This window comes from Podarcis vaucheri, assembly GCF_965113315.1.
Source record: "Podarcis vaucheri genome assembly, chromosome: 11".
Classification (NCBI taxonomy): Eukaryota; Metazoa; Chordata; class Lepidosauria; order Squamata; family Lacertidae; genus Podarcis; species Podarcis vaucheri.
The window spans coordinates 1,411,222-1,438,141 of NC_138749.1; the positions used below are offsets into that span (position 1 = coordinate 1,411,222).

General features: G+C 49.5%; 1 protein-coding gene across 1 annotated transcript; it reads right to left on the reverse strand.

Moving 5' to 3' along the window:
• Positions 1 to 26,619, reverse strand: LOC309543068 (uncharacterized protein). Its single transcript, XM_082242294.1, has 8 exons — positions 26,471 to 26,619; positions 11,057 to 11,096; positions 6,127 to 6,193; positions 5,234 to 5,411; positions 5,036 to 5,116; positions 1,788 to 1,907; positions 682 to 772; positions 1 to 166 (listed from the first exon to the last, which is right to left on the reverse strand). The coding sequence occupies exons 2-8, from the start codon at positions 11,091 to 11,093 to the stop codon at positions 132 to 134; spliced, it is 609 nt and encodes a 202-aa protein (XP_082098420.1). The 5' UTR covers positions 11,094 to 11,096; positions 26,471 to 26,619; the 3' UTR covers positions 1 to 131.
• Positions 26,620 to 26,920: the final 301 nt, after the last annotated feature.

The window sequence follows — 26,920 nt, forward strand, 5'->3', positions numbered from 1 at the left end:
TCACGGAAGAAATGAGGTTTAATTGGTGCTGCTGGGTGACAAGGGACACAGCTCAGCCGTGTTTAGCCTCACTTTGCTCCATGGGGTCCCAAGGGAAAAGCAACGAGAGACCTGTCTGCCACCTTCCGCGATCACATCTGGCCTCTATCAACGGATGGACGAGAAGCTGAAAGAGAAGGGCAACCCAGTTAGACTCCACAATGAAGTACAGTGGTCCCTTGGTTCTCAAACGCTGAAAACCTGGAACTAAGTGTTCCTGTTTCCGAACATTTTTCGCTAGCTGAACGTCTGATGCGGCTGTCGGCTATTGTTTCCGGGGCGCCTGCACCAATCAGAAGCTATGCCTTGGGTTTCCAAGCATTTTGGACCGAAAAAGCCCCAGATGCCAGAAATCGTGTCTGCGCTGACACAGATGCTGGAAATCACTGCTGGGTGAATAGGATCCAGCCCACAGAGGGATCTCCACTAGAGTGAACTGGCCCAGGCGACCCCTGAAATAAATTGTTCTGTGCCATAAAACAGTGGGTGAGTCTCTGTGAAGCGGGAGTGGCCTTGTAAGGAGCAGGATCATGACTTGTTCATTGCAAAGGGTTTACTCCCATCAAATGCCAAGAAACGTGTGTGTGTGGGGGCGGAAGGTCTGTGTGCACATCCCAGGGCACCCTGACCCCTTGTACTTACGCATGCCATCCAACCTGCAGGCACTTTTCTGCAGCACTCCCTGTGGGGTCATGCACACCCGGCTGTTTCCATCGGCGATGTCCTGGAGAGGCTGAAAGGAGAAGGGGGGCGGGGTGAGCTGGTTGACCTTACTTACTTACTTACTTAGGGACATGGGTGGCTCTGTGGGTTAAATCACAGAGCTTAGGACTTGCTGATCCGAAGGTCGGCGGTTCGAATCCCTGTGACGGGGTGAGCTCCCCTTGCTCGGTCCCTGCTCCTGCCAACCTAGCAGTTTGAAAGCACGTCAAAGTGCAAGTAGATCAATAGGTACCGCTCCGGTGGGAAGATAAACGGCATTTCCGTGTGCTGCTCTGGTTCGCCAGAAGCAGCTTAGTCCTGCTGGCCACATGACCCAGAAAACTGCGGACAAACGCCGGCTCCCTCGGGCAGTAAAGCGAGATGAGCGCTGCAATCCCAGAGTCGACTATGACTGGACCTAATGGTCAGGGGTCCCTTTACCTTTACTTACTTACTGCTTGATTGTAAACAAAAACAAAAAAACAAACCACCTCAAAGCAATTTACAAAAAAGATACAAATAAAATTTAACAACAATTTAAAACTTCCACAAAACTTAAAATAACAATAGACTAAAACAACAGATGAAAACTTGTACCAACTTTCTAAGAGTTTGGGTGGGCTTGTTTAAAGAAGAGGGGTTTTTTTTAGCAGGGGCCAAAAGGCACAGGGAAGGCACCTGCCTGATATCCATAGGCAAGGAGTGCAGGTGCACATTAATCATTTGAGTTCTTACAGATGCAGAACGGGTAATTTGTGGCACCTGCCACAGAGCCAGTTCTTCCGTCAATCATGCCCTATAGAACTTGCCTCATTCATGCCGCTTAATGTTTTCCTCAGCTTCTTAGCTGTCTTTTTAGGCTGGGAGAAGCTGAGAAAATGCTGTACATGCCAGGCAGTTAAGTAAGTTTTTGTGGGCTGTTTACACCGCAAATCTAGGGTCTTTGCACCAGTGCCACACACTGGGCTGCCAAGCCTCCCATCATTATAACCTGCCCCCCGTCACTTTCAGCTCCCACTCCCTTGCCCCCAAACCCAGTCTCTAACCCGCAGTCGCCCTGAGGCCTCCTCCACCACTGGAACGAACTGGGGGTCTTGCAGGCTGACACCCCGCCGGTGAGCCCTCTCCTGGGCTTTGTTCCTCAGCAGCTCTGGTGGTGGCATCTCCTACACGGAAGGAAGGGTGTCAGAAGAGGTTGATTGATTGAAAGTGCTTGACATGCCACCTTTCAAAGCAGATATTCCCAGAACAGCTTGCAATGCAATACTTTATTTTTATGAAATCAGTAGAAAAACAAACCAACAAAAACCCCTAATGAAATTTCACCTAGCAGCAGGTGCTTCTGGCTTAAAACTGTTAAAAATCTGCATTAAAAGATCTGGGATAATGCCTCTACCTCTGATTTAAAACCCCAGATTTTCATGCATGGACCAGCTCCAGGGGGGTGAGGTGCCTGAATAATGCACAAAACTTTGCAATAGCCTCCCTTTGCAACTTGGCAAATCAAGAGAATTTCTGCTCAGTGTTTTATTGCACTGGTGGTGTTTCAAGCAGAGCGTTGCAAATCTGCCTGTGTGTGTCCAGGTCTACCCAGTGCTGTTTCCTTGCTTCAAAGGGAGGGGAACAACCACTTTGAACAGCTCCATATGCCTGGCAGGTCTAGCGGAGACAGGTTGCTGTTCCCTGCCTGCGAAGGATAATTGCTATTCATGGGCAATTTACCCCCTAACAGCATTATGCGCATTCTAATTAGAGGAGTGAGCTTTGTAGGTAAGAGGGAGGCGCTCAGCCTCCAAGTGTGACCACACAACACATTACTCCCTTCCAGAAGGTCAGCACTTGAAGGATGCGGATTTATTTAGATTTATGCTCAGTGTTGCTGCCTTGGACCTGCTGCCATGGATGCCCTCAGCACCAGCCCCGTCTAAGGACCGTCCTTCAGACTTCATGCTGTTTCATGCGGAACATGCTTCCTGTGTTAGCAAGTTCCATAGTTTAACTTTGTGCTGCCTGACGAAGGATTTTCTTTTGATGAAAAAATCCACATGCCCAGCAAGGGGCAGGACCTAGCCAGGATCTCTTCTCTGTATACAAGTGTGTGTGTGCATGTTCACAAGTGGGCAAGGATAGCTGTCACCATCACCAGAACCTATTACATTTATTTGTCGTTGTTTAGTCGTTTAGTCGTGTCCGACTCTTCGTGACCCCATGGACCAGAGCACGCCAGGCACTTCTGTCCTCCACTGCCTCCCGCAGTTTGATCAAACTCATGCTAGTAGCTTCAAGAACACCATCCAACCATCTCATTCTCTGTCGTCCCCTTCTCCTTGTGCCCTCCATCTTTCCCAACATCAGGGTCTTTTCCAGGGAGTCCTCTCTTCTCATGATGTGGCCAAAGTCTTGGAGCCTCAGCTTCACGATCTGTCCTTCCAGTGAGCACTCAGGGCTGATTTCCTTCAGAATGGAGAGGTTTGATCTCCTTGCAGTCCATGGGACTCTCAAGAGTCTCCTCCAGCACCATAATTCAAAAGCATCAATTCTTCGGCGATCAGCCTTCTTTATGGTCCAGCTCTCACTTCCATACATCACTACTGGGAAAACCATGGCTTTTACTATACGGACCTTTGTTGGCAAGGTGATGTCTCTGCTTTTTAAGATGCTGTCTAGGCTTGCCATCGCCTTTCTCCCAAGGAGCAGGGGTCTTTTAATTTCATGGCTGCTGTCACCATCTGCACTGATCATGGAGCCCAAGAAAGTAAAATCTCTCACTGCCTCCATTTCTTCCCCATCTATTTGCCAGGAGGTGATGGGCCCAGTGGCCATGATCTTCGTTTTTTTGATGTTGAGCTTCAGACCATATTTTGCACTCTCCTCTTTCACCCTCATTAAAAGGTTCTTTAATTCCTCTTCACTTTCTGCCATCAAGGTTGTGTCATCTGCATATCTGAGGTTGTTGATATTTCTTCCGGCAATCTTAATTCCGGCTTGGGATTCATCCAGCCCAGCCTTTCGCATGATGAATTCTGCATATAAGTTAAATAAGCAGGGAGACAATATACAGCCTTGCCGTACTCCTTTCCCAATTTGGAACCAATCAGTTGTTCCATATCCAGTTCTAACTGTCAAAAGCCTTTGACTGTGTTGACCACAGCAAACTATGGCAAGTTCTTAAAGAAATGGGAGTGCCTGATCACCTCATCTGTCTCCTGCGAAATCTCTATGTGGGACAAGAAGCTACAGTTAGAACTGGATATGGAACAAATTACATTTATAGACCACCGTATAGTTCAAGCTATGGTTTTCCCAGTAGCGATGTATGGAAGTGAGAGCTGGACCATAAAGAAGGCTGATCGCTGAAGAATGGATGCTTTTGAATTCTGGTGCTGGAGGAGACTCTTGAGAGTCCCATGGACTGCAAGAAGATCAAACCTCTCCATTCTGGAGGAAATCAGCCCTGAGTGCTCAGTGGAAGGACAGATCCTGAAGCTGAGGCTCCTATACTTTGGCCACCTCATGAGAAGAGAAGACTTCCTGGAAAAGACCCTGATGTTGGGAAAGATGGAGGGCCCAATGAGAAGGGGACGACAGAGGACGAGATGGTGGGACAGTGTTCTCAAAGCTACCAGCATGAGTTTGACAAACTGCGGGAGGCAGTGGAAGACAGGAGGGCCTGGAGTGCTCTGGTCCAGGGGGTCACGAAGAGTTGGACACGACTAAACGACTAAACAACCACCACCACCTTTTCCTCCTGAGAAGCTCAAGGTGCTGTGTTTGTTTTAAGCTCAAAGCAACCCTGTGGAGAAGGATGGACCGAGAGGCAGTGACTGGCAAGCTTCTTTTATGTAGCTTTTCTGATATGTTAATCTTAGGGCCAGGAAACAGGTCTCACATAAAGGTGATAATGATCGCTGTCCTCCAGGCCACCCTCCTTATCATGTATATTGCTTGTTTATGACCTCAGGGGTTGCCAAATGCACTCCTTTGTAGTTCTGTTTTATTTACCCCATGCTTAATTAGTTTGGGTAGTTTAACTTTGTCCCCACATGGGGTTTGTTGAAATGCTCAGAAGAAATCTAATTGGTTCTTACGAACACTCTGTAAAAAGTTCTTTGTGAAGAAAACGACCTGGGCCGAGGGGTGGAGAGAGAGAGAGATTATTATACGCATCCTTTCCAGAGTCTTGCTGGTTCAAGCCTCTGTGTGTATGCTTATTAATCAGAGTTCAGTCCTTCCTTTACTTTGGGAACCCCTCAGCTCCACTCCGCTGGACTGGGGAGAGTTGGAAACGCCTTACCTGCTCATTACATTCTTGCTGCCTCAGTTGCTGCTCCCTCAAGGCCTTCTTCTCGTGGACTGCTTTGGCGAGCCTCCTCTTCTGCGGGGAGGAAGGGAAAGGCACCACAGTTGGTTTTGTGGAAAGAGCCTGCCCCGAAGGGAGGGTGTACTTGCTTGATGCTCTGGGGAGGTGGGGCAGGCTGATGGCAGGACTCACCAGGTACATGTTGTACCTCATCATCTTCTTCCTGGCATCAGAGACCGTGGAGCCCATCTCCCTCAGCTTGGCCCTCATGTCGACCATCAGGTGGGCAGGAGGGTCCTGGTTGTTTTGGAGCTTGGTCACTTCAGTCAAAAGAGGCCCCAGAGATTCATACAAGGTTGAAATGAAGTTCCTGAGAGAAGGACAAGCAACCCAGCAGTGTTAATAAAAATAAGAATAAAATATAAATAATAAATTTTATTTATATCCCGCCCTCCCCAGCCAAGACCGGGCTCAGGATGGCTAACACCAAATATAAAAACAATTGATTGAAATACAGCTTAAAAACAAGATTAAAATACAACACTGAAACATTAAAATGCAGCCTCATTTCAGTGGAAACGGAATCAAAAACTTTTGGGGGGATAAAAACGTCAAGTCTTCACCAAGGCTAACTATCCAGACTAGTCCTACGTGGGCCAGAAAAAGCCTGGGAAGTCCCCAAATAGGAGTTCTATCACAGAAGGAGAAAGGAAAAAGGAAAGAGGGGGAGGGAATAAAATTGATTCCAAGCCAAAAGGCCAGGTGGAACAACTCTGTCATCATCATCATCATCATCATCATCATCATCATCATCATTTCTTTATTATTTATACCCCGTCCATCTGGCTGGATTTTCCCAACCACTCTGGGCAGCTTCCAACAGAATATTAAAATACAATAGTCTATTAAACATTAAAAGCTTCCCTAAACAGGGCTGCCTTCAGATGTCTTCTAAAAGTAAGAGCCTCAGAAAAGCCCTCTCCTCCATGAATCTGTCTAGCCCCCTTTTAAAGCCATCTAGGTTGGAGGCTAACACTCCCTCCTGTGGCAGGGAGTTCCACAGTCCAACCATGCGCTGCACTTACACCGTCTCCTCATCCAGTTCCTCTTCTCCATGCAGGGTGTTCTCGGTCATGGAACATCGAGGCTCAGCTACGCAGGGGAAAGAGAAGGGGAGAGGACATGGCAAATGAGTGGGGGTCTTTTGGCCCCGGATAGCCTCAGGGTGGTGGGCATGGTGAGGCACAGAGCTTCTGCAGCTGGTAGCCCCTGTTTGCACCCGTGCCCATTCCCCCATTTCTGATCCTTGTGATATATGAGAGAGCACAGCTGGGCATGTTGCTTGAAATGCCCACTAGCCAAAACTGCCTGGAGAGGCCCCCCCGCTTTAACTGCCTGTGGGTCAAGCTCGGAAGCTCCAGCTAAAATATAAAATATTAAAAAAATGAATGTAAAATAATGTCTAAAATACTGTTGGAATGGCATTTGAAAGATGAGGAAGTGAAATCGGTAATGATACATTGGGCAAAAGACTTTGGATATACAGTGGTGCCCCGCAAGACGAATGCCTCGCAAGATGGAAAACTTGCTAGACGAAAGAGTTTTCCGTTTTGGAGGTGCTTCGCAAAACGAATCTCCTATGGGCTTGCTTCACAAGACTACAATGTCTTGCAAGTTCCTGCTGGTTTTTTTCCTCCCCCCCCTTTTTCTAAGCCGCTAAGCCGCTTATCAGCTGATCCGATCAGCAGATAAGCCGCTAAAAGTCTCTAAAATCCTCTAATAGCGCTAATAGCGTTAATAGCGCTAATCCGCTAATCCTTCAATGGGCTTGCTTCGCAAGATGAAAAAACCTGCTAAACGAAGAGAATCACAGAACGGATTCTTCTCGTCTTGCGAGGCACCACTGTAATATACAGCTTGAAGAATGGGAAAGGTTATGGAATGAAAGGATAAAATTTACAGCCTGTAATGCTTTGAAAGAGAATATGATGAAAATGATGTATAGATGGTATATTACACCAGAGAAATTAGCTAAAATGTATAAAACAAATAATAAATGCTGGAAATGTAAAGAAAAAGAAGGAACATTTTCTCATATGTGGTGGGAATGTAAAAAAGTAAAGAACTTCTGGAAAATGATATATAATGAGATGAAAAAGATGTTGAAATATACATTTTTTTAAAAAACCAGAAGCATTTTTGCTTGGTATTATAGGCCAAGACATTAATAGGCAAGGTGTTTTATTGTTTTTATATGTAACAACAGCGGCAAGAGTATTGTTAGCCCAGAAATGGAAGCAAGAAGAAATTCCGACGAAAGAAGAACGGCAGACAAAATTAATGGACTACACAGAATTAGATAAAATGACAGGAAGGATTCGAAACCTGCGGGACCAGAGATTTACAGAAGATTGGAAGAAGTATATGAATTATTTGAAGAGCAACTGTAATCAACAAGTTACGCTAGTAGACTACAAGAAGTTTTGTAAGGAGAAATATATGAAGTGTTAAAAATTAGAAAAAGATAGAGATATTGGTTATGAGTTTGAAATGTAATAGGGAAAATAAGAAATGCATACTAAGAGATTAGATTGGAAAATTTTCAGACAGGATTGATGGAAGTCAAAATAATTGAATAAGATGCAAAAGTATGTTTAATTACTGTTGAAAATGATATGTTAAAAAACTAATTATATATATATATATATATATATAAAGCTTGGAAGCTCCAGCTGCTCCCCATCCACTACTGAGCCAATAGAGATTTAGCTTTCTGTGGCAAACTTTAAACACTCACTGAAAACTGTGGGATGTGGAACACATAGCAGTCAAGTACAACGTTCCTAGAGTGGACATGCTAGGGGATGCTTTGTACCACCCAGGAGAAAACTTCATGTTTCCTCCTGAGCTGGGACAAGACTTCCTCTGCATATGACTAGAGGTGGGCGTGACCTTACCTGCCCAGGTACCAAAAGGGGCAACGTAGGCAGCACACTCCCTCTTCTCCATCTTGCTTTCGTCGAAGAAGCAACAGCTCTTCAGCTAGAGATAGTTATGGGATAGTTCCATGTGTGTATATTTTGTAACCCAAGTCTGCCTTCAGGGATCCAATTGTGACCTGATGATACTGTGAGTAAATTCCTCTTACTGATTCTAAATAAGATTGTCGTATTTATTCTTTTTAAGAGGGAAAAAGGGGATTTACCAGGAATCCTATATTTAGAAGCTTGCAACAAGCAAATTGCTGTACGTTTAAAGGGGAATGTTTAAAACTCTGCTAAGTTATAGAACTTGCTACAACTCCTGCCTCCCTGAACATTCCCACAAAAAATTTTCTATTCTACCAGGCCTCTGCAAACAATTAAGAACGCATCTTCCCACAAGGGTTAATGGATGCCTGAGTTTAACTCTTTTAATGGTTTTATTGCATGCTTGCTCAGGGTTTTGTAATTTAATACAAGGACCTTGAACATGTCTCAGCAGTGGGTGGGAGGTCAGTGCAACTGTTTTAACAATGGTGCCACACATTCTCAAACAGAAGACCCTGTCAGCAATCTGGATGCCCGCATCCTGCGCCAGCTGGAACTCCTGAACCAGACCTGAGGGCAGCCCCACATAGTCCAGTTACAGTGCATGGACTACATGGATTCATGAAACCTATGGAAAGAAGGAGTGTCCATCTTCAGGCCAGAGTGTTGGTCCTTTGATGGGGTGGAGCCTGGAGGTGGGAGTCTGGAAACAGGCAGCAAAGACTTTGACCTGCTCCTTCCAATCTTAGCTGGACCAAGTTGTTTGCTTGGAGCTGTCCATGGTCTAGCAATCGTTGACCAGCCTTCCTTCTTTCCCTGCAGGTTCTGGCATCAGATCAACTATATACTGTATTTTTTTCTCCATAAGACACACTTTTTTCTTCCTAAAAAGTAAGGGGAAATGTCTGTGTGTCTTATGGAGCGAATGCATGGTCCCTGGAGCCAAATTGCCCAGGGGCAAAAAGCAGATCATGCTTTTTTTTTTTTTTTGAAAGAGGAAAGTGGGTGTTGAAACAAAGCCTATGATCGTTTGCCAATCAGGAGGGAGATAAGGGACGCTAGCGATAAAGGAGGCTGCCTGGAAGGGGGGAGGTAAAGACAGCAAACTTGCAAGCAGAGGAGACAGGAAGACTAAAGCAATGAGGAGAGAAATTAGAAGAAAAGGAGGAGCAAAAAACTGCTCCAGCTAAGGAAAAGACACTAAGGGAAACAAGAGGGACGGGAGTGTTGAAAGGAAGCAGCTGATCGGCAAGCAATTGGTGAGGGAGATAAAGGAGGCTGCCTGGGAGGGGGGAGGTAAAAGCCCATGGATCCTCAGGATTTTTACACTGGGTCACCCCAAATTCACCATCAGATCACATAGCATGTCCATGTCTACAGCCTGCACCAAAAAATCACGCACCCACTGTTTTGTGGGGCTGCAATAGTGCAAAAAAGTGGTTACAAAGCACGGATACACATGGATTGTCAGGATTTTTGCATTGGGCTGCCCCAAACTCACATCAAATCACATGTCTGTGGCCACAGCATGAACCATAAGAATCACACATCCACTGTTTGGCTCAGAATAATTTTTTTTCTTGCTTTCCTCCTCTAAAAACTAGGTGCGTCTTATGGTCAGGTGAGTTTTATGGAGCGAGAAATACGGTAGATGGTCCACTTGGTGCCTTGGGTGGGCCAGGCAACTCCATCTTCCCCAGCTGCTTCAGGAAACCATTCCCATCTACCAAATTCTGCACCAAACAGATTGAAGGAGTGCATTCTAGCCATTATACTAATTAAATTAATATACTGCCCTTTATCAAAACATCTCAGGGTGGTTCACAGAATAAAATACAAGATAAAACATTCTGTCACAAGAGACCAGGGCCCTGCGGGACTTGACATCTTTCCGCAGGGCCTGCAAGACAGAGCTGTTCCGCCTGGCCTTTGGCCAGGGCACAGTCTGACCCTCTCCTTCGGCAATCTTTGCGGAGCTCTGGCCCAGTGGTTGCCATTGGTTTGATTTGAATTAATTTTATAATGAATGATTTTAGAGTGTTGTGTTGTGTTGTACTGTTGTACTGTTTTATTGTTGTTAGCCACCCTGAGCCCAGCTTCGGCTGGGGAGGGCGGGATATAAAAAAAATTATTATTATTATTATTATTATTATTATTATTATTATTATTATTATTATTACAATTCATAGCAATGTAATGTTGGAAGGGGTTCCATGGGCCATCTAGTCTGACCCCCTGCAACACAGGGATCCTAGCTGAAGAAACCCTGACAAATGGCCTCCCAACCTCTGCTTGGAAACCTCCAGGGAAGGAGGGGCCACGACCTTCTGTTGCCAATTCTTTGTGGCGCTTTAGCAGAAATGCTCAGAGTTCCAGGTTCTTCAGTGCAGTATATTTATTGTGAGCTATATATACAAATATCTACAGGCTATAATACACGAGCAGTTCATACAGTCAAACGGAGTACCTGGCTGCTCCTTAAGGCAAATAGGAAGATTTTCTCTCTCTCTGACCACACTCCTCTACACCACCACCTTGACTGCTTTTTAAATTGATGGCAGTCAATCAACTGTCAGCATCTTTCTACTGAGTCTTACTGACCCAGCCCCTCCATAGAAAGCATTGCAGGCTGATTGCAACAGCCAGTTGCATTGGTTAGCAAACTCAAGCCTGCAGACTTACTATCTCACATAGCATTCTGTGAATCCTGACAGTCTATTCCACTCTGAAACAGCTCCTACTGTCAGAAAGTTCTCCTGAATGTTTAGCTGGAATACCTGCAAACTCAGCCTTAAATGTAGCAGAGAGGTGGCCCTTGGAGCAGCTCCCATCCCCGTTGCCATGGGAAGCAGTCCCTTCCTCCCATTCTTGCATTGAACCACCTGCCTCTCCTGCCTTCCTCCACTGATGTTAACCTGGGCCCTGTTCTTCCCTACAGGATGTGGTGTGTGTGTCTTCAGGGGTTGTGTGAAGTAGCCCTTCTTACCTGGGAGGCTGGGGCTTGCAGAACCTCTCTGATCCATGGCCTGAAAGAAAAAAAAGAGGGAGCCTTGTGGGAGGCTGGTCTACTCCAAAGAGGCGCCAAGGCATCTCCAGCCTTGAACATTTAATTTATTTATAAGAGCATTTATAAATCATCAACTCATTTAAAAATAACCCATTATGGTGGTGTACAATAAAATTCTTTAAACACCATAAAGTCATAGAAGACATACGGTATTTATGCCTGGATATCTAAAATAAACTGTTTCAGAATACGAGCAAGTAATAGTGTTTAACCTTATAACTGCTGCTACAATCATAATAGCTAAAAATGGAGAGAGAAAAAGCACAACATCAGTGATTTGTCAGTAGGAACTATGGTTAAGCTAACTCACCACAAAGGAATACATATAAAACCAGACTAATGGTTTTGTGGAAAAAATTATATTTTTTGTAATGTTTCGGAGCAACAAGTTCAGTGATAATCTCCAAACTTATGTTGCTTTCAAACCTGCTGTCGCTGTATTTATTTATGCTCTTTATCTTTGGTTTGTTTAGTTTATTAATAAATAATAATTGACAAACCATAAAAGACAGAACAAATGACCAACACTGAATCACATTAATTCTCTGAAAACCCTTGGCTAAACAACTTTTTTTTGTGGGCGAAAGGATATCAAAATGGTGGTTGCCTCTATGGCTTTCTGAGCACAAGGCATGGGCAGAGCTGCCTGGAGTAGACTCCATCATGGCATTTTGTGTCCCCCGCCCTTTTACAAAGTTGCACCCAGCCCCAAGCCCCAGGGCAAAGGCAGACTGCTGCTAATAATTTTCCATTGGCAAAGTACTGCCTCATAAATTGTCACTGCCGCACAGTGATGAAAACCATCCATGGCGAGTTAGTGGCATGTCATCGAGGCCACCAAGAAGTTTGTGCTGAGGTCTCATTCCCCCTTCCCAGGCCTCCTCTCCCCACTTCTCTGGAAACTTTGGCTGAATCAAAACCCACAGGTAGAAAAGTGAAATAAAATAAGAATCCTTTGCCCCCAGCAGAGGGCAGTGTGGGAGAGCTCTTTGGGGCCAACCTGCTCCGCTGAGTGAATGGTCCAGCATTCTCTGCATCAAAGATGTTTCGGAGAAGGGCATTTGATGCAACACACAAATGAAGGGTCTCTTAGCTGCCAGTTTCCCTCCTCAGGCTCCAAGAAGGTGGGGAGAGGCTTCAGGCTTCTAGCTGAAGTGAAGGAAACAGGGGTGTGCACAGGGGCGGAGGAAGGGGGGGCGGACCACCCTGGGTGTCTTCGCTGGGGGGTGACATTTGGCGCACCGCCTGCCCCTGACTCCCAAGCCTACCCTGAGCCTGCCATTTTCGGAGCAACAAGTTCAGTGATAATCTCCAAACGTGTGTTGTTTTCAACCTTGCTGTCATTGTATTTATTTGTGCTCTTTATCTTTTGTTTGTTTAGTTTATTAATAAATAAACATTAAAATACCATAAAAGTCAGAACAAATGGCCAACACCAAATCACATTCGGTGGGGAAGGAGAGGGAAGGAGGTTTGGGAGTTGCGGGTGGGGGGCACGCTGTATGTCCGCCATCGGCGTCTCGCTGCGCCCCTGGCTGCGGGGCGCACACACCATTCTGTGCAACTGAGTAACTGAGTGGCTATTCCGCACCTGGGAGGGCACCCTCCGTGCCCCACCCCCCTCGGGAGTGTGCCCACCCTGGGCAGCTCCAACATATGCCCCACCCCTGTGTGTGGCATCTGTAAGGGGTGGGCTGGCTCCTTTCCCCTCTGCAGAGGTAATGCCCGTGTTCCAGAGGCAGGAGAGTCTCCCTCCCAGTTTCCCAGCTTCTCCACACCTGAAATTTAGGCTCCCTTTGCCCGCAGAATCCATGCACCTCCTGCACCCATCCTAAGGCAATTCTGCAGCATCGCTTGGGTACCCTCCTAAGGTCACGTTTATGAGTATACTCACCCTCTGAAAAGTACAGTGGTACCTCGGGTTATAAACTGTAATGGGTATGAGTTACTCGTGCGTAAACTGCTGCATCTCTAGGCTTAATTGCCTTGGTTAAACCGTTCTGACTGCACAGCCCATATCCGTGTGGCTGTCTCAGTCGCTGGCAGAATCTGTCTGTGGGCGTTTCTTAAACCTTTTCCAGCATAAAAGCTGTCTGACTCCCAGTCGCCTCCTTCTCTCACTGCGCGGGAGTCTTCTGCGCAGGGAAGGCGTGGGTAGTGGAGGGCCTGTGCTCTCCTCACTAATCTCCAGAGAAGAATCCCGGAGCTCTCCCTCCGCTTCCCCCATTTGCCCCCCTTTATCCCTGGTGTTGCGCTGATTTCCTTCCTCCTCTACCGAGCTGCTTCTCCCCCTGGTGCTGGGTCCTTCGCCCGCAGAATCTGGGAGCCTCCCCTTCGCCTCTTGCTCTGATGTCAGTTCCCTGACACAAACACTTTGGGTTACGATACAATAATCTTTATTGCCATTGTCCCATACAGAACAACGTAATAAATTTCATGTTTCATGACTGCTTGATATAAACAGAGACAACAAGTCCAGCTTTTCTTTGCAGCTGCCCCCCCCCTTCTCTGCAGGTCACTCCCACTGTTCCCCCAAATCAAAACAGCCAGGCTGGAGGGGAGAGGGGAAGGTCACAGGCAGCCCAGACTTCTTTCTAGGCCAGGGGTCAGCATTTTTTTTTAGCTGCAGGCCAGTCCACTGTCCCTCAGACCTTGTGGGAGCTTGTCCACTCCACTCTCTGGCCTACAGGAGCACCAGGGCAGTGGCGGCGGCAATGACGGAGGGAAGATGAGGGCTGGCTGCGGAGAGGGGCTGCTTAAAATGGCTCTCAGCCAGCTCAGCCCAGTCCCCTTCCTCCTCTAGGCAGGGTGGGGAGATTCTAGGAGGAGGGAGGGAGGAGACGGCGCCACAGTGTGTGTGTGTGGGGGGGGGAATGGAACGGTGCAGAAAAATAATGGCGCAACCCGAACGAACAGAATCCCCACACCGATCCATGAACAGTCCGCAGGCCGGATCCTGAAGGCAATTGGGCCTGATCCGACCCCTGGCCTTAGTTTGCCGACCCCTGTTCTAGACCGAAGAGGTCCTGCAGAAATGTATACAGGACAACACTGAACATGGTTTCCTGCAAACAGAATGTGCATTCATCACTTTCTCATCAAGGCTGAAGATCGCCAGGAAATGAGGCTCTTTGCGTTATTTACAGCTAAGGAGAGGGAAATTTCCGAGACTCTCTCCTGTCGGGAAGGGAGTCCTCCAGAGATAAAAACTAATAAACATTTGAGTGGGGGGTGAGGCAACTTGGAGGGAACAGAAACTTCACATTAGGCGCTCATCTTGGTTTGAGTCTTTTGGCACCCCTCCCTGCCTATTCATTTTATTGCACATTTTCTGTTTTATTTTCCCAGGCATTTGGTGAATAGGAGGCAACATGGTGGTTTTTGCAATCATACATGGCATGGAGAAAAGGGATAGAGGAAAGTTTCTCTCTCCCCCTTGTGACGCTTGAGCCCATGAGCAAAGCTGGATGTTGGAAGATTCACGAAAGAGAAAAGGAAGTCCTTCTTCACTATGCAGTGCATAGTTAAAACTGTGGAACTCACTGCCACTGGAAGCAGCGATGGCCACCCACTTGGATGACTTGAAAAGAGGATTGTACAAATTCATGGGAGAGAGGGCTATCGATGGTTACAGGCCAGGATGGCTCTGCTCTGTCTCCACGTTGGAGGCCACAATGCTTCTGAATTAAAGTTGCTGGAAAACACAGGAGGGGAGAGGGTTTTTGTGCTTGGATCCTGCCTGTGAGTTTCCCATTGGGGCAGCTGCTTGGCCACTGTGAGAACAGGATGCAGGATTTGGCCTCATGCAACCAGGCTCTTCTTTTGCTCTTATGGAACCTCCAGCTGCAGGAGCAGTCTATCACAATTCCTAGGTTCTTGGGGTTCTTTGGCCACTGTGAGAACAGGATTCTGGACCAGAGGGGTCATTGGCCTCATCCAGCAGACTCTTCTTATGGACTTGGGCCATCATTTTATCTGTCATTTTGCTGGCTGTTTCGGCGGTTCTCAGCCTGTGGGTCCCCAGATGTTGTGGGACTACAACTCCCATCACCCCTGAGCTCTGGCCTTGCTAGATCAAGGGAAGTAATAGTGCCACTGTATTCTGCTCTGGTCAGACCTCACCTGGAGTACTGTGTCCAGTTCTGGGCACCACAGTTCAAGAAGGACACTGACAAACTGGAACGTGTCCAGAGGAGGGCAACCAAAATGGTCAAAGGCCTGGAAACGATGCCTTATGAGGAACGGCTAAGGGAGCTGGGTATGTTTAGCCTGGAGAAGAGGAGGTTAAGGGGTGATATGATAGCCATGTTCAAATATATAAAAGGATGTCACATAGAGGAGGGAGAAAGGTTGTTTTATGCTGCTCCAGAGAAGCGGACACGGAGCAATGGATCCAAATTACAAGAAAGAAGATTCCACCTAAACATTAGGAAGACCTTCCTGACAGTAAGAGCTGTTTGACAGTGGAATTTGCTGCCAAGGAGTGTGGTGGAGTCTCCTACTTTGGAGGTCTTTAAGCAGAGGCTTGACAACCATATGTCAGGAGTGCTCTGATGGTGTTTCCTGCTTGGCAGGGGGTTGGACTCGATGGCCCTGGTGGTCTCTTCCAACTCTATGATTCTAACATCTGGGGACCCACAGGTTGAGAAAGGCTGTCTGATATTCTTTCCCATGGTTGCTTTGTTACTATCATAAACCATTCTGAGAACTGAATAAGAAGAGAGGGGATGTAGCTGAAACTTGCCTGGAACCCGACTGGAGAAGTTTAGAGAGAGCCGGGAGGTTTTCAGGGGTCAAGTGGAAGGTTTTTAATAGGATGGAGGGGATCTTAGCTCCATTTAAAGAACTACAGTGGCTGCCAACTCTTTTCAGGGAAGAATTCCAAGAGCTGGTTTTGATCTTGAAGTCTGAGATGGGCTGGAACTGAGATAGCTGGAGATAGCCTGCTCTTGCAGGCATCTGTCTTGAAGGCAGAAATGTTGCTTTTGAGACCCTTTCCAAAATAGCTCCATCTTTCTGAGATCAGTTGGATGAGGACAAGGGACGAGGCCTTTTTGGTTGTGGTGCCCCACTTCTGGAACCTCCTTTCCTGGCCAGGCTTCGCTATCAGACTCCCTCTCTTAGAATCATAGAATCATAGAGTTGGAAGAGACCACAAGGGCCATCGAGTCCAACCCCCTGCCAAGCAGGAAACACCATCAGAGCACTCCTGACATATGGTTGTCAAGCCTCTGCTTAAAGACCTCCAAAGTAGGAGACTCCACCACACTCCTTGGCAGCAAATTCCATTGTCGAACAGCTCTTACTGTCAGGAAGTTCTTCCGAATGTTTAGGTGGAATCTTCTTTCTTGTAGTTTGGATCCATTGCTCTGTGTCCGCTTCTCTGGAGCAGCAGAAAACAACCTTTCTCCCTCCTCTATGTGACATCCTTTTATATATTTGAACATGGCTATCATATCACCCCTTAACCTCCTCTTCTCCAGGCTAAACATGCCCAGCTCCCTTAGCCGTTCCTCATAAGGCATCATTTCCAGGCCTTTGACCATTTTGGTTGCCCTCCTCTGGACACGTTCCAGTTTGTCAGTGTCCTTCTTGAATTGTGGTGCCCAGAACTGGACACAGTACTCCAGGTGTGGTCTGACCAGAGCAGAATACAGTGGCACTATTACTTCCCTTGATCTAGATGCTATACTCCTATTGATGCAGCCCAGAATTGCATTGGCTTTTTTAGCTGCCGCGTCACATTGTTGGCTCATGTCAAGTTTGTGGTCAACCAAGACTCCTAGATCCTTTTCACATGTACTGCTCTCAAGCCAGGTGTCACCCATCTTGTATTTGTGCCTCTCATTTTTTTTGCCCAAGTGCAATACTTTACATTTCTCCCTGTTAAAATTCATCTTGTTTGTTTTGGCCCAGTTCTCTAATCTGTCAAGGTCGTTTTGAAGTGTGATCCTGTCCTCTGGGGTGTTAGCCACCCCTCCCAGTTTGGTGTTGTCAGAGCTGCCACCCAGTCCCAGCTCACATAGGACCAAGTCCGCCAGCGTTCACTTTATAAGAGTCTTTATTAAGTTACAGGTTTCATTTCCGAACTGCAGCGTGCAGCTCTACACCTTCTGCCCTAGGTCGGCGAAGACCCGTCTGAGTCCCCGCCTCTTGCACACCAGCTTAATACCCTAGCCTTGCTCCACCTCCTTCGCCTCTCCCTACGTCTCTGGGTCCTTCTGCCCCCCTGGGCCTCCTCCCTTCTACTCTCCTCTGACGCTGACCCCCCTGATCCTTCTGCCTCCTTGCGGCGGGCTTTGGGACCTGGCTCACTCTCCGGGCTGCTTACTGCTCCAGCTTCCGCTGCATTTGAACTTGGCGCGCGCGCCCAACTCTCTACTTTCCTCTTAACCGTTGCCTCGCTTTCTGAGGAGTGCGTGACCACCCCTGACTCGTGCCCTCCCTCCTGCTGACAGCCTCCGGAACCCGATGCCTGGCTACCTTCCTCCCTGCTGCTCTCAGTCTTGAGCATGGGTCCCGACTTCCAGCTGCTGCCGCCCTCAGTTATGAGCGTGGGTCCCGACTTCCAGCTGCTACTCTCTGAATCTCCTCTGTTCCCTTCCTCCTGGGGTGTCCCCCCGGATCCCCCCCTTGCTCTGCTCACTGGGGCTCCCTTTTGGGAGTCCTCTGACTCACTGCTTAGGCTTGGAGATCTCGGGTCGTCATCATCACTCATTTTCCCTTCGGATTCCTCCCCCTCGCTCTCTGCTTCCTCCCTTCTCTGCGTCTCTGCTCCTGAACCCCTGACATCCATCCCCCCCTCGAAGCCCCCCCTTCCCCCCTCCCCGCTTTCAGGTGTGGGTGCTGGGTGCTCCATCATCACGGGAGGGAATGCCGGATACAGTTCGCTCCCCGTGGTTGGCCGCCAACTGAAGACCTCCGAGTCTTCCTCCTCGCGGTCGCCGACGTTGACCTGTTCCGCTTCCATCTCTGTACCGCCGTGCTCGAACCCAAGGTCCTCCCCGAACACGTCCATGTCAGTCTCTGCGTCGGTCGCTCGACCTGGCATCTCCAGCCACTTCCGGCGCCATTGCTCCTCCGGTCGATCGTCCCACCAATACGAGGTGTCTGACGCCGAACCCGCCGGCGATCCTTCTGGGGAACGGGTGCTCAGCGCGGGTTCCCCGTCCGAGTCGAATCCATGGAACGTGCTGGAAGAAAGTGTGGGCGTGAACAGCCAGTCGTCGAAGAAGCTCGCTGGCATGGGTCTGTGTGGGAAAAGGGCATGAAACTCGTCCTTGAGCAGGGGTTCCTCCAGAGCGTAGTCTGGCACCCAGCTATTGGCGCTGGCCCGGGTGCCCTCTCTGGCTAGGAGGTATTCGACTCCCTCTTCCCCCCATCTGGAGTCCAAAATCTCCGTGACCTCGTTGATGGGGTCTTGCTGCGTCACCCCTCGCGTCTCCGTCCGCTCCCGGAACGGACTCGGTGCCGTCCCTGGCTCCTGGAATCTGTGAGGTGCCTTGTAGGGAGTGAGCACCGACCTGTGGAACACCGGATGCATTCTGGAACCCTCCGGCAGCACCAGTCGGAAGGCTACCGGGTTGATCTGTGCTTCGACTTGGTACGGACCAATTTGCTTGTGCCCCAACTTCTTCTTGGCTAGTGACCTGGTCGGCACTGCGTGGGCTGCCAACCAGACCCAGTCTCCCACTTGGATCTCTTCGCCAACCCGCCTGTGCTTGTCAGCTTGCACCTTGTAGGCGTGCTTAGCTAGCTCCAGCTGCCGTCTGAGTTGATCGTGTACCGCCTGCAACTCTGACGCGAACGCGTCCGCCGTCTGCGGTTCTCCGTCCCCCACTCTCTCCCGTCCCGGGAAGGTTCTGGGATTCCTCCCATTGTTGGCGAAGAACGGCGTCACCCCTGTGGACACGTGCTTCGTGTTGTTGTAAGCGAACTCGGCGAGCGGCAGGTAATCCACCCAGGTCGCAGGTTGTTGATTGGCATAGCATCTCAGGTACTGCTGCATGATGGCATTGACCCTCTCTGCTTGCCCGTTGGTCTGCGGGTGTCTTGCTGATGCCAGATCGACCTTGACATTTAGAAAACTCATCAGCTTCTGCCAGAAATTCGAGACGAACTGGCGCCCGCGGTCGGACAGGATAGACCGCGGCAGACCATGCACTTTGAACACGTGATCTACGAACAGTTTGGCGGTTTGTTCCGCCGTGGCCACCTTCGCACACGGAATGAAATGTGCCATCTTGGTGAACAAGTCCACCACCACTAGTACAGCTGTCTTGCCTCTCGAGCTGGGTAGATCCGTAACAAAGTCCAGGGCCACCCTCTCCCACGGTTCAAACGGCGTTTGCAGCGGTTCCAGCAGTCCCGCCGGTGGTTTGTGCACCGGTTTGGCCCTCTGGCAGGTGTCGCACCTCGCAACGTAGTCCGCGACTTCCCCTCTCAGTCTGGGCCACCAAAAGTCCCTTGCGACTAATTCCACCGTTTTTTCCGTGCCAAAGTGCCCGGCCGTGGGTGCGTCGTGCAGCTGCTGCAGTACCCTGGCGCGAAGTTCGTCTCCCGGCACGTAGATGGCCCCTTTACGTAAGAGCAAGCCGTCTCGTATCTGGAACTCGTCGCCCTTCGCCGTGCCCTTGTGCACCTCTGCCATCTTCGCCTGCGCGAAGGAGTCGTCCTGCAACGCCCGCCGCACCGCATCCAGGTCTACTGTGGCTGAAGCGCACGCCCACGCTGTTGGCGCGAAGATGTGCATGGCTGCCGCTGGCGTCGCCTCTTCGAGGTATTGCGGTTTGCGGGACAGTGCATCCGCCATGACGTTGGTGTCGCCTGGGACGTACTCTATTCGGAAATTGAAGTCAGCAAAGAACTCCGCCCAACGTATCTGCCTCTGGTTCAGGAACTGAGCCGTGCGCCAGTGCTCCAGATTCTTGTGATCCGTGCAGACCTGCACCGTGTGCTTGGCGCCGATCAGGAAGTGCCTCCACGCCTTGAAAGCTGCATGAATGGCCAGCAACTCCCTGTCCCAGATGGTGTAGTTCTGCTCCGACTTGCTGAGCTTTCTGGAGTAGAACGCTCCCGGCCTCCAGACCCCCTGTGGGTCCCTTTGCAGCAGGACAGCTCCCACTGCTCTATCGGACGCGTCTGTCTCTACCCGCATCGGTCTGCTGGGGTCGATATGCAGCAGTTGCTCTTCCAACGCGAAGAGACGCTTGAGTGCTTGAAAGGACTGCTCCGCCTGCTCCGTCCAGATGAATTTCTTTTTCTTGGAGCTTAGCGTGTCCGTAATGGCCGCCGTCTGCATCGCGAACCCCTTGATAAACTTGCGATAGAAGTTGGCGAAGCCGACAAACCGCTGGACCTCCTTCCGGTTGCGCGGGCTCTTCCAATCCAACACCGCACGAACCTTGGCGCTGTCCATGGCTAGCCCCTTGTCCGACAACTTGTAACCCAAGAAATCCACCTCCGTCGTGTCGAACTGGCACTTCTCCAGTTTGGCGTACAGTCTATGCTGCTGCAGCCTCTTCAGCACCTCCCGAACATCTTGGTCATGGGCTTGCTGCGATTCGGAGAATATCAGGATGTCATCCAGAAAGCAGACGCACTTCTTGTAAAGGAGTCCCGCCAACACATGATGCATGAAAGCTTGGAAACAGTGAGAACCGTTTTGCAATCCAAACGGCATCACTCTGTATTCGTAGGTGCCCAGAGGCGTGAACATGGCTGTCTTCCACTCATCGCCCTCCCTCATGCGGATGAGATTGTACGCACCTCGCAGGTCCAACTTGGTGAACACGCGTCCCTTGCGCACCGTCGCTAGTAGGTCGTCAATCCTGGGCATGGGGAAATCAGAAGGCTTGGTCATCTTGTTTAAGAGGCGAAAATCCACCACCAGTCTTTTTTGGGGCGTGTCTTTCTTCTTCACGAAGAAAACAGGACTGCCCCCTACTGCCCTGGACTCCCGGATGAAACCGCGCTGCAAATTGTGATCTATGAACTGTTTGAGTTCCTGTAATTCGTCCTCAGACATGGAATACAGCTTCCCTTTCGGCAGCGTCGCCCCTGGTAGGAGGTCAATCTTGCAGTCATATTGCCTGTGCGGTGGTAGCTTGTCAGCCTCTTTCTCGCAGAAGACCTCCAGAAAGTCTGCGTATTTGTGGGGGACTGCTTGCAACGTTCCCAACTGCAGTTGTGATTCCTCCTCCTCTCCCTCCTGTCTGGGCAGGATGCAGTGTTCTGCGCAATAAGAGGAGCCGAAGATCAGCTGTCTCTGGTACCAAGCCAGTGTCGGACTGTGCCTGTCCAGCCAACTCATGCCCAACATAATGGGCGTGTCCGACAGTTGGGTGACATTAAAACTGATGACTTCCCTGTGGTTGCCAAGGCGCATCACCATCGGTGGCGTTTGCTTCACCACCTGCCCCCCTAGCAACTCTCTGCCATCCACTGTGACGACTTGCAGGGGCAGAGTGGCAGGCAGTAGCTGTATAGCGTGCTGCTCCACAAAATCCTGCGCTATAAAGTCTGCGTTGCTTCCAGAATCCACAGAAAGCGGCACTTCGATAGTGACGCCATCGGGTAGCTGGAGAGATGCTGTGAGCTGCACTACTGGTTTGGGTGGGAGGGGGTCCGTGGGTTGCAAGATCGCTGGGGACTGCTTCACTGATGCGTCTGGCTGGGCCCCAGTGCCTCTGTCTCCAGCCAGACATCGTCGTTTCCCTGCTGTGGTTCTCCTTGCTGCGTTGCTGCAGTCACCATTGCTGAGGCTGCAGTGTGCTTGTGGAGCCTCCGGGGACACTCTTTCGCCAAATGGCCTGGATCCTCGCAGATGTAACACTTCCTGTTCCCTCTAGGAGGCTTCGCTTTCACTGCTGTCGGTGCTTGGGCTCTGGCTGCTGACTGAGCCCTTGCACCTCCAACCTCCATCGGTTCCCCTCCCCCTCCAGGCGGAGGTGTGGATTGCGCACGCGCTGCTTCTCTTGGAATGAAAGAGAAACTTCTCGCTGCTTCGCGCCCTCCACGTCCTTCATCTCTGCACCATGGACGTTCTTCCAGCCTCACCCCCACAGTCAGCGCCCTTTGGACCACCTCCTGCGTGCTTCGGGGCCTCTCCCCCCTTGCAATCTCATCCTTGACCGCAGAGCTTAGACCCTCCCAGAACAGGTCTCTGACAGGGGGCGAATCCCGGTCCCACTCTAAGGCACTGACCAGCGCAAAAAAGCGGGCGTGGTACTGCCGGACGCTTGCCCTCCCTTGTTTTAGTCCATGAATCTCCCGTCGGGCAAGATCCACATCAATAGTAGACAAAAAACACGCATCCATCGCTTTGATAAAGGCATCTGCATTCTGAAGCGCCGGATCTTTATCCCTCCACAAATTGCGTAGCCACGCTTTAGCATCCCCATGCAAATGGGATAGTATGAACCCCACTTTCTCTTCCTCATCTCTAAAGTCTTTTGCCAGCAGTTGCAGTGCGCACATTACGTCTGCTCGAAAATTGGGGTACTGTTGTAAATTCCCATCGAAGTGAGCCACAAGCCCTCCTGCTCTCCGTGCCAACCCAACCCCCTCCGGTCTGGGTCCTGGCTGCCCGTGTTTAACCCATGCTTCAAACCTGGCGTGGAGATCTCTGTAGGCGGCTGCCGCATCCTCCTCCCTCTTCTTGGATGCCAGTACCTCCGCGTTCAATTGGGTAACTGCCTGTTGCAGCGCTGCAACTGTCTCTGCTTCCGTCATCTCTGCTAACCGTCGTGAGCTTGCTCCCAAACACCGATCCCCTCCTCCAGCTGCCTCTCTCTCCGCTGCGAGATATCAGGTGTCCGAAGCTTTAGTCAGACGGGTCTTACTGTCAGAGCTGCCACCCAGTCCCAGCTCACATAGGACCAAGTCCGCCAGCGTTCACTTTATAAGAGTCTTTATTAAGTTACAGGTTTCATTTCCGAACTGCAGCGTGCAGCTCTACACCTTCTGCCCTAGGTCGGCGAAGACCCGTCTGAGTCCCCGCCTCTTGCACACCAGCTTAATACCCTAGCCTTGCTCCACCTCCTTCGCCTCTCCCTACGTCTCTGGGTCCTTCTGCCCCCCTGGGCCTCCTCCCTTCTACTCTCCTCTGACGCTGACCCCCCTGATCCTTCTGCCTCCTTGCGGCGGGCTTTGGGACCTGGCTCACTCTCCGGGCTGCTTACTGCTCCAGCTTCCGCTGCATTTGAACTTGGCGCGCGCGCCCAACTCTCTACTTTCCTCTTAACCGTTGCCTCGCTCTCTGAGGAGGGCGTGACCACCCCTGACTCGTGCCCTCCCTCCTGCTGACAGCCTCCGGAACCCGATGCCTGGCTACCTTCCTCCCTGCTGCTCTCAGTCTTGAGCGTGGGTCCCGACTTCCAGCTGCTGCCGCCCTCAGTTATGAGCGTGGGTCCCGACTTCCAGCTGCTACTCTCTGAATCTCCTCTGTTCCCTTCCTCCTGGGGTGTCCCCCCGGATCCCCCCCTTGCTCTGCTCACTGGGGCTCCCTTTTGGGAGTCCTCTGACTCACTGCTTAGGCTTGGAGATCTCGGGTCGTCATCATCACTCATTTTCCCTTCGGATTCCTCCCCCTCGCTCTCTGCTTCCTCCCTTCTCTGCGTCTCTGCTCCTGAACCCCTGACAGGTGTCATCTGCAAATTTGATCAGGATGCCCTTGAGTCCATCATCCAAGTCGTTGATAAAGATGTTGAATAAGACCGGGCCCAAGACAGAACCCTGTGGCACCCCACTAGTCACTCTTCTCCAGGATGAAGAGGAACCATTGATGAGCACCCTTTGGGTTCGGTCAGTCAGCCAGTTACAAATCCACTGAGTGGTAGCATAGTCAAGACCGCATTTTACCAGCTTCTTTACAAGAATATCATGGGGCACCTTGTCAAATGCCTTGCTGAAATCAAGGTAGGCTACATCCACTGCGTTCCCTTCATCTACCAGGCTTGTAATTCTGTCAAAAAACGAGATCAGGTTAGTCTGACATGACTTATTTTTCAGAAATCCATGCTGACTATTGGTGATCAAGCATTCCTTTCTAGGTGCTCACAGACTGTTTGCTTAATGATCTGCTCCAGAATCTTCCCTGCTATTGATGTCAGACTGACTGGGCGGTAATTATTTGGGTCCTCTCTTTTCCCCTTTTTGAAAATAGGGACAACATTTGCCCTCCTCCAGTCTGCCGGGACTTCGCCTGTTCTCCAGGAATTCTCAAAGATGACTGCCAGTGGTTCTGAGATCACATCTGCCAGTTCTTTTAATACTCTTGGATGCAGTTCATCTGGCCCTGGAGACTTGAATACATCTAAACTAGCCAAATATTCTTGTACTATCTCCTTAGTTATTCTGGGCTGTGTTTCCTTTGCTGAATCATTTGCTCCAAATTCTTCAGGTCGGGCATTGTTTTCTTTATCGGAGAAGACTGAGGCAAAGAAGGCATTGAGGAGTTCAGCCCTTTCTGTGTCCCCTGTTTGCATTTCACCATCTTCTCCTCTGAGTGACCCCACTGTTTCTTTGTTCTTCCTTTTGCTACGAACATACCCATAAAAGCCTTTTTTGTTGCTTTTAACCTCTCTAGCAAGCCTGAGTTCATTCTGTGCTTTAGCTTTTCTGACTTTGTGTCTACACGTGCTGGCTATTTGTTTGAATTCCTCTTTGGTGGTTTCCCCCCTTTTCCATTTTTTGTACACATCCTTTTTTAATCTTAATTCAGTTAAAAGTTCTTTAGATAGCCACCCTGGCTTCTTTAGGCACCTTCCACGTTTCCGTCTCATTGGTATTGCCTGTCGTTGTGCTTTTACTATCTCCCTCTTAACAAACTCCCAGCCATCATGAACTCCCTTTCCTTTTAGTATTGCTGTCCATGGGATCTCACCCAGCACTTCCCTAAGTTTTATGAAGTCGGCTTTCTTAAAGTCAAGAAATTGAGTCCTAGTATGCTTGGCTGCTCCTTTCCGCTGTATAGTAAACTTCAGAAGAGCATGATCACTCGCGCCTAATGATCCTTCCACATCTACCCCACTAACCAGGTCATCAACATTGGTTAGGACCAGATCTAAAATGGCTGTTCCTCTTGTTGCTTCTCCCACTTTCTGGACAATGAAGTTGTCTGCAAGGCCAGTGAGGAATCTGTTTGACCTTATGCTCTTGGCTGAGTTTGACGTCCAACAAACATCCGGGTAATTGAAGTCCCCCATTACTACTATCTCCCTTCCTTTTGCATGCTTGGCCATCTGTTCCAGGAAGGCATCATCTATGTCCTCCGTTTGGCTTGGGGATCTATAGTAAACTCCCACAATGAGGTCTCTGTTATTCTTCTCTCCCTTAATTGTATCCCCCCATTATTACATTCCAATCGTGGGACTTATCCCACCAGGTTTCAGTGATTGCCCTCCGTTTGGCTTGGGGATCTATAGTAAACTCCCACAATGAGGTCTCTGTTATTCTTCTCTCCCTTAATTTTGACCCAAATGCTCTCACTTTGGCTTTGAGGTTCTAAATCTTGGATCTCTTCACAGGTATACACATCCCTGACATATAACGCCACTCCTCCTCTTTTCTTGTCTGGTCTGTTTCTCTGAAATAGATTGTATCCCCCCATTATTACATTCCAATCGTGGGACTTATCCCACCAGGTTTCAGTGATTGCCTCTTAGTGGAGGCAACTGAAAATACTCGATTTTCTTTTTTAATGCTTTTAATTGAGTTTGATGTGTGCATTGCTGAAGCTGATTTGGTGGTGGTTTTTAAGCAGCTAATTTTAATATTGGTTTTTACGTGATGGTTTTCAGTCTCCTAGTGAAACCTTATGACTCAAAGTGAGATAGAGTCCCAGAGAAGGGCAAAACATTAAGACACAATTTAAAAGTAATTTAAAGTGACTTCCAACAATAAAAAATAAGTTACCTACACCTCACATGTCAAAAGCCAGGGTAAAGAAATGTGTCTTCAGCATCTTCAAGAAACTGTGCAATGAAGGGGCCAGGTGTACTTCAGTGGTGAGTTACACAGTTCAGGGGCCACCACAGAGAAGACCCTCTCCACCTGAGCAGTCACCCACTGAGCCTCTGAGGGTGGAGGAACTACTAAGAGGGCCCCCTCTGCCGATCACAGCACCTGAGAGGGTCTGTAGGGAAGGAGATGGTCTTTCACAAAAGCACACCTCTCCCCCCACCCCAGCTCCCGGACAGAATCCTACCGCACCTGAGACCTGTCAGATTCTACACGCTACGTGGTCCATCCTTAAAATCCAGGTCACACCTCATGTCCACCTGTTGTGGTTTGCTGGCTTTGGGAAGACCTGGGAGATCCCAAGCAACTCACCTCAAGGGGAAGGTTTCTGTGGGGCAGCCGGCCTTTCTCTGGTGTGGTGGTTGAGAGACCCACCCAAGACAGGACCTCCCTTGGCCTCTTTCCCCAGCCTGCTCCTTGGAGTGGCTCACCAGATGGATGTTGTCTTCTGGTTGCCAGGAGGCTGATGCCACTGGCTGGTCTTATGAGGTCACAGAGGAAGGTGGCTGATCATGGAACATGAAGGTGGAAAAGCAGAGACCTATATGTTTATGTTGTTGTTCTTGTTTAGTCGTTTAGTCGTGTCCAACTCTTCATGACCCCCTGGACCAGAGCACGCCAGGCACTCCTGTCTTCCACTGCCTCCCGCAGTTTGGTCAAACTCATGCTGGTAGCTTCGAGAACACTGTCCAGCCATCTCACCCTCTGCCGTCCCCTTCTCCTTGTGCCCTCCATCTTTCCCAACATCAGGGTCTTTTCCAG

Excerpts from the sequence above, each read along its gene's own strand:
- LOC309543068 (XM_082242294.1), bottom strand. The coding sequence starts at position 11,093 with ATGGATCAGAGAGGTTCTGCAAGCCCCAGCCTCCCAG. Across the intron at positions 6,194-11,056 it reads TGCAAGCCCCAGCCTCCCAG|CTGAGCCTCGATGTTCCATG; the intron begins GTAAGAAGGGCT and ends TCCCCTGCGTAG. Across the intron at positions 167-681 it reads CTGCAGGTTGGATGGCATGC|CTTCTCGTCCATCCGTTGAT; the intron begins GTAAGTACAAGG and ends CTTCTCTTTCAG.